Source organism: Fragaria vesca, unplaced genomic scaffold (genome assembly GCF_000184155.1).
Source record: "Fragaria vesca subsp. vesca unplaced genomic scaffold, FraVesHawaii_1.0 scf0513139, whole genome shotgun sequence".
Classification (NCBI taxonomy): domain Eukaryota; kingdom Viridiplantae; phylum Streptophyta; class Magnoliopsida; order Rosales; family Rosaceae; genus Fragaria; species Fragaria vesca.
In genome coordinates, this window is record NW_004443446.1 from 190,733 (window position 1) to 198,507 (window position 7,775).

Below are 7,775 nucleotides of genomic sequence, written 5' to 3' on the forward strand. Positions count from 1 at the left end.
TAGTATGGTTTCATTTATTATGGTTTTCTGATAATCTTACTATGCATGGCGACCCCCAAAGAGTGATTAAAATTTTGATAAGGAGAGCTTCATCCTTTAATCAGACATTATAAAGATGGCTAGTTATGATCGGTATTCTTGAATTTGGATCTAGTGAGGTTCCTCTTAAGTGTACTGTTGTCTGTTTTCTGTGTATTGGTATAATAAAAATTAATATTTATTTTAAATTTTGACATTTCCATCATGTTTAGTATCCTAATATACTTTGATTTTGACGTTTCCACGTATCAGATTGTTTCGGTGCAGCAGTGGAAGGGTCTTGCTTTCTATAAACGCAGTTACCCATGCCCTTGTTTCCCATTTTGCACTTTCAAAGCTGGCCCAATTCCTCTCCTCAATCCTCCGGTAAATTCATCTTTCCTCAATTTCTCTATCGAATTATGATTCTCAGATCCTACTTCCACATGGGTCTTGATCGATTTTGTTTTTGATTCTTTAACTGTAAAAATATTGAATCTTTATTTATCTTCCAGCTTTGTTCGATTGTCTTTCTTGCTCTTTTTTATTTGGAATTTTACCTTTTGGTGTTTTGGATTTCGATTTGTAGCTCTAAAGAACGTTCTGAGGGTTGTTTTGTTTTGTGGTTCTGTTTTGAAAGTTGAGAGCATTTTTTTTAATTGTGGGATAGTCTACTGTGAGGAATGTATGTAAAGGGTGTTGTTAAGGATTCTGGGTTGTTATGTTCTCCGAGTTTTGGTTGGGAGACTGTGGGTGTGTTGTTTGATTGTTTAGCATACGAATGTTGAAGATTGAAAGCAAAGATTAGTGGTTTGATGTAAATTCTAGGAGTTAGTGGCTGAGTGGGTTGTGATGAGTTTGAGTCGTGATTGTTTATGTCATTTTGTACCGGTTTGTAGTTAAAGTCTAGATTGATTTCAAAAAGTTTGAGATTGATCAATTATTTACTCTGCGGGTGGAAGTTTGTTGGGATTGAATTATTTGTTTGTTGTACGGATTTGGTTCAATGTGTTTGTTGGTCGAAGTGTAAGGATTAAGGATCCAGTTATAGGGTTAAAAGGCAGACCATTTCTCCATGAGACTCATGTGTGTGATCATATGTTAGGAGACTAAAAGCTGAAACATAGGTTTAGTCTTAATTATATGTAACTATGTAGACAAAAAGAAGAAAAATTTTAATAATGAAATTTCTGTTCTCCTCCAGCTCCTTCACTTGCTCGCTGGGCTCTTTCTCAGTACGGAACTCACTGAAGAAAGCCATTCGCTCACACAGATCGAGCTCGACTATTTCAGCTGCCATGAATTACAATTCAAGCTGCATGTTATTGTTATGCGGCAAATTGCCGGCAGAAAATAAGATTGCTGAGGCGTTGAAGAGCACGAGCGCTCTGAAGCTCAGTGCCAGCAGTGAGCTTTCAATTCTGTTAGACTCAGACTCAGAGAATCCGTTCAAGGAAGGCGAAGCTTTTGGAATTGATTCCTTCATGAAGTCTCTTTCTACCGATCTGTTCGGTAGGTTTTTGCTTTGGTCGCCATGCTTGCCCTCGACGCAGGACATCGTTTCTGAGAATTTCTGTGAGCTTCCGAAAGGTGCAGTTTGTGTTGCTGATGTTCAGTACAAAGGGAGAGGCCGGTCGAAGAATGTGTGGTAGTCTCCCAAAGGTTGCTTGCTGTTTTCCTTTACTCTGCAGATGGAGGATGGGCGAGTTTTGCCTCTGATACAGTATGTGGTGTCTCTTGCCGTCTCGGAGGCCATAAAGGATGTTTGTGATAGAAATGGCTTGCCATATATTGATGTTAGAATAAAATGGCCAAATGATCTTTATTTAAATGGCCTCAAAGTTGGAGGCATTTTATTTACGTCAACATACAAGTCAAAGAAGTTCAATGTGTCCGCTGGTATCGGCTTGAATATCGATAATGAGAAACCAACCACATGCTTGAATGCAGTACTTCGAGAATTGTCTGCTACAACATACCGGTTTAGAAGAGAAGAGATTCTTGCTGCCTTCTTTAACAAGTTTGAGAAGTTTTATGATCTTTTTATACATCAAGGATTCCAATCTCTTGAGGAGCTATACTATAAGACATGGCTACACAGTGGGCAGAGGGTTATTGTGCAGGAAAAAAATGACGACCAAGTGGTGGAGAACGTGGTCACTGTTCAGGGTTTGACATCTGCGGGATATTTGTTAGCTATTGATGATGACAATCAAATGTATGAACTCCATCCTGATGGCAATAGTTTTGACTTCTTCAAGGGACTAGTCAGACAAAAACTTCAATAAAGAGGATTCGTTGGCACCTTGCATCACTGCATTGTGCACTACTGCAGAATGTTTGGTCTTTATACCTCTTCATTTTCTATAAACTTCTATCAATTTCCTAGAGAGATTGATGAATTGATTCATTTTAGATACTACTCGAAACTTGAGAAACCCAAGGCAATGAGAAAGTTGATTGATTTGAAGCATCTATATGTTGACAGTTGTAGAGCGCTGATGTACTTACCGGATGGGATTGGGAGTTTGAACTGGACTGGTTCTATGTATATGACTAATATGAGGGTGAGGATGATGAAGCACTGAAATTAGGAGATCTGGGAATCATGGACCAGCTCCAGGGGAGCCTTACGATAGAAACGTTGGGGAATAAAGATGATGCGAGTGAGATTGAGAAAGCACAGTTGGGGAATAAGGAGCACCTCTCACATTTGGAAGTATATTTCCATGAAGGTGATGTAGAGCAGAGAAAAGGTGATGAAGAAATAGTGAAAGCAATGCAACCACATCAAAATTTGGAATCTTTATGCATCTGGGATTGCCATATCGGCACCACTGATTCTCTCTATTGGATCAAGTTCTTACACAATTTGAGAAAAGTTGATCTCAATGTGTGGAGATTTTGTGAAGTTTTACCTCTTGGAAAACTGCAGTCGCTTGAAATTCTCAGTATATGGTGGATTTGTAAATTGAAAAAGGTGGGAGCTGAATTTCTGGGAAGAGAAGAAGAAACTGAAACAGTACTCTCAGCAGGAATTCTATTCCCCAAACTAAAACAACTCTCTTTTAATGCATGAACATGTGGGAAGAGTGGGACAGAATAGCAAAGGATTCTTAATGCCACGCCTTTCTTACTTGTGAATTTCTGGGTGCTGAGAGCTCAGAGAACTGCCAGACTTCCTCTACGAGATAACAGCACTGCGTACTTTGGAGATCAAGAATTGTCCAATTCTGGAAGGAGAATATGAAGAAGGCACGGAGTGGCACAACATTTCTCACTTCCCAAACGTCTCAATTGAATCTGAATGAAGTTTGATGACTGGGTGCACAAATACAAATCAATTAAAGGAAGTAATGTATAAGCTATAAAGTAGACTAAAAGAAAATAAATTTCAACGTAATTGTAAGGATACATTCAGAAATTGCATTTGGTGATGGATACCTGTTCAGTCCCATCGAGATTTGCTATAAATTTCCATTCAGATATCTGTATTGTTGGATTTCAACTACTTCGCAAGCTTACAGTTTGGTGTTTGAAGCTGCATGATTGTGTTGGGAGTGGTGAGTTGTTCCCTTCATAATATTTGATGTATATATCTGATATTGTTCTGTTGGTAACCTTGGTCTTGCAAAATTTTTCCTTTCTTGTATCATATCTTCAACCAGAAATGAAGTTGTCCCGATTCCGCTCAGAGAAGCATGGCAACAAGTTACACTTGAGGACAGCGTTGAAGCTTCTAGGAGTAAGAAAGTCATTAGAGTTGTCAAGCTGATTTAGGTAGGTACCTTATTTTGTTTCTTTTACTGCTTCTCTGCAGTGGATAAAATCTCAAAGCTTTTTTTCTACTCTTATTTATGTCAGTAGTAGTTGGGGTTTGGAAGCTTTTTCTGCAATCTGTATTTGAACAATAAGCAGCAGGCCAGGAACCTTGTAATTGGTGTTTAACCTGGTAATTGGTGTTTTTGCAATGAACCGTTCCAATCCTTCCACCTCAATCATTGAAGGCTACTTGAAGGTAAATATACTACTGAAGAATACTACTATATCCCTGACTAAGCTACTGAATAGGAAGGACAATTGCAAACAGATATGTCACGTTATAGTAGTTAAGGAAAGGAAAACCTGTCAAACTTAGTTGGAAGGCACTTGTTGGTTGAACTGCTTTCTAATTCACAAAGTTTATAACTCATGATTTAATTGTATCAGCCTCTTGGCTGTTAATTTGTTCAAATATCTAAATTTTAACTCCAGGTGGAGAAATAAATCTGACTTTGATGAACACATTTTATGCAGGACTGATTATTATCAGGTGGACTGGCACCATAAGTAAATTCCGTATGCTTTTTTTCTGAATGAAGTTGCCCTTGACTCGATATGTTATCACTTAAAGGCTTGAAACTATGCACTTTCTAGTTGTGAGATTAAATTGACTACTTTTGATATCTAATTTCTATGGTATGGGTTTTCATGTCTTAGGCCAAAGCTTTTTGTGAAATGGACGTTGATTGGGATTTAATTGGCAAGTGGGATTTGGAAGACTTTGTATAATCTTCATAGTGACAAACTGACAATAAACATGGAGCCCGATAATTGTGTTTCTGTAGCTGTACTACTGAAAGATTTAATGGACATCCTTTAGTACCAAACCCTGCCACCTCTCCGTCGTTGAAGGTAGTGATCTAGATCCATTGTCATAAGCTACACCTGCATACACTCTGGCCTTGATTGAGAACTATGGCCCTAACATTGCAATTTTATGCATATATATTCTAGTTTCAGGTCAAAAGTTCAAAATGTGTGAAGATATATGCTTTAATAGGATAAGGGATTTGAAGATGCAAAATCAATTGAACTTAAATGGTGGTTCACTATCTGGAGCTACAGGATTCTGTTGAGTGGTGAGTAGCATTTGTTCCGTGTTATTGTTGCCTAGTATGTCTGATACTCTAAAAAAATTTTGGATTATGAAATTCACACTCCCTTGGTTGAAATTCTTAGAAAAATACAAATTTAAGTTGCTGAAAAAGGAAACATGGAGTGTGATTGTAAAATGTATTTTTTTCTTCTTTTGTATCAATAGCACAAGGAACTCTATGCTCTTTTGTTTCAAACTGGTACTTTGTAAATATGACAACTCATTGACCTGAAACAGAGTTCTTGTAATGGATCTTGTAAGGTTTTCAGACTTTATCAGTGATTGAATTCATCTCAACTAAGAAACAATGACACTGAGTCATAAACAGTGCAATGGCCTAAGTGAGGCCGACATGTAAATATAAAGTGAAAAGGGCATTGATTGGCATAGACTTAATACAAGTCATGTCATTTTGTATCAAAGAGCGCATAACGCTGCTTGTGAACCCCTTTATAAGTTGACCAAACTGATGTCCAAGCTGTTTTTGTTTTTGTTTCTGTGATACTAAGACCTTGTTGATTGTTTTATGATCATAATTAATAAGCTACAGAAAGCCTGGTAAGTTACTAATGGGGGAATGTCTGATGGATTATTTAATGTTCTTCGTTGCCATCAAATTCTTTCTGTGAATACCCAAAGCCAAAACTATCATGGTTCTCATTGTTAAAAGATGAGCCAACTTGCTATATTTCAATCCTAATCCTGGCTAAATTCATAAGTCACTTCAAGTTTCTTCTCTTAGTTTCCTAAATTAGCAAAATTTGAATAGGTTATTAGTTGTAATGATTTAGATACAAAATTTGCCTAGCTGATTGTGTTTTGGAAATTCCTCCCTTGCATTTCAAGTCTTTGTTTGTCTAAATGTCCTTTCTGTTCTTAAGGCGTCATTGTGTTTTATTTTCTAAATGTAATGGATGATAGTAAGAATATCAATTTCTGATCTTAATTTCAGGATTGTCCTTAGACTGTAGAATGAAAATACATTTCATCATGTTGGCAAATGGGCAGCAGTACAGTGGATTCATCAGTCTCTGGTTTTGGGGGCTGTCCATACCATATGGCCACCAAGGATGTTTTGTACATGCTTAATGGACTTGGAGTGAAGACTAATGTAGATCTTTGAAAGCTCATGTAGGTTGGGGAGTTTATCTGCAAGCACTCACGCACTCATTTGGTTCCAAGGTCAGAGCTCATGCCTTTAAGCTATGATGTTCCAACAGTATCTATCTTAGCTCCCTCCGAGTATTCAGTTACTGATATACTGTGCAAGTTTGAGTAGAGCTCCAATTTGTTGGAAAAGATGAGCTAATAATAACTCTCGGGTGCACTGGCTGAAATCCAGCGGAGTGATACAATGTCAAACGTACATTGCTGCAAAGAGAGTGACTCAAATCTGGAAATCGAAGAGGGGATTCAAGTACTCATGTGAATTTAATCAATTTATAAGGAAGGATGCTCTGAGATTGAACGATAAAAATCAAAAGATTTTCCTTTATTATTTTTGTAGGGATCTCTTTGTTAAACATTCTTACAATGTTGTACTTTCCAGAATAGAGTACTATTCTTTTTTTCTTTTCTTTTTTTTACTTTTATTCGTCAAATGGAACTGCTGAAGAAACATAGATGGAGGGCATTGCAACTCAAATTTTGGGTGTCAGCGTCCCAAGTCTCAGATAATTTGCTAATTAACTCCTTATGTAGAGGTAGTTGATTGCTCAAGGCTACTTCTTCTTAAGACTAGTCCGAGACTTAAGAAGAAGTATATAAACACCATGCCCGATAGGTTCTTCATTTTCCTAGTCACCCCTAACACAACTTAGTATATGGCAACAGCTTATTGCCGGGTTCAGCATGTCCTCACCTACATGGTCAACATTACCTGCATTACCTGATTTGTATGCCAAGTTGAGCGTCGTTCAAAATCTAAATCGCATTAGACTCCCCTCCTTCGTCTCTATACGAGTTTGCAGAAATCTATCTAAGGAACTTGAAACAAAAGAAATGTAGGACATGTTGGTGCCTGATCTCTGATGGACTACGTGCATGAGGCGTTACAAGCACACCCCTCGCACATGAACTATGATGACCTACAATGTGATGATCCTCTTCTACAATGTCATGCCAACTTCGACCCCTATGCCTGGAACTAAACTGAGATTTTTGGGCATGCTCCAAGTTAGAATTGCTAGGACCACTTCCATGTTCCATCCACATCTGCAAGGATAGCAAATTTGTTCCCATGAAGCACCTGAGGAGAGACCAGCCCTCCACTATTTTCAGTTTCAAGATTGACAACAAAATCTTGGTCAACAAACAAACTTGGCAATCACCCATGACATTGTGGAGTTGAAAGCAGAAGAAGATGCTTTGCTTAAACGTTACTGCATTTACCCAGTTGCATAAATTTATTCTACCCCATTGCTTCCACCTTCGTATTACCCTTCTATTTCATATAAATTCTATATATCCCTGTACCTCCAACATTATTATTATGTTTTTATTTCTTTCAAGATTTACGTATGTAATTATAAAATTCGTAGAAAAATAAACAAATAAACAAGCACTTGGGACCTGAAACTTACTCCATTGTCTTCTCCTTCCGGCAATTTACAAACTGAGGCTTCCACGTGGCACTGAGGCATTACGAAACCCAATGCCTCATCGGAAGAAGAAGACAGACGACCATAACGGCTACATTTTAATTTTGTCACGAGGCCACATGCGCCTCCCCAGTTTTAGACCTTTTGTTTTTGGCGGGAAACAGTACACCGGACCCGGTACGGTGTCGTTTTCCCATGTTTTTTAGCGCTTTTCATTTACTCCCCACGTTGACGTCGTT

At 38.1% G+C, this 7,775-nt stretch overlaps 1 protein-coding gene and 1 pseudogene across 1 annotated transcript; both read left to right on the top strand.

Moving 5' to 3' along the window:
• Nucleotides 1–351: 351 nt before the first annotated feature.
• LOC101300782 lies at nt 352–2,306 on the top strand (annotated as a pseudogene).
• A 320-nt stretch (nt 2,307–2,626) lies between these two features.
• On the top strand, nt 2,627–3,329 carry LOC101301064 (disease resistance protein RGA2-like). The gene is made up of 2 exons (XM_004309871.1): nt 2,627–3,040; nt 3,180–3,329. The coding sequence occupies exons 1-2, from the start codon at nt 2,627–2,629 to the stop codon at nt 3,327–3,329; spliced, it is 564 nt and encodes a 187-aa protein (XP_004309919.1).
• The last annotated feature ends 4,446 nt before the right edge of the window (nt 3,330–7,775 follow it).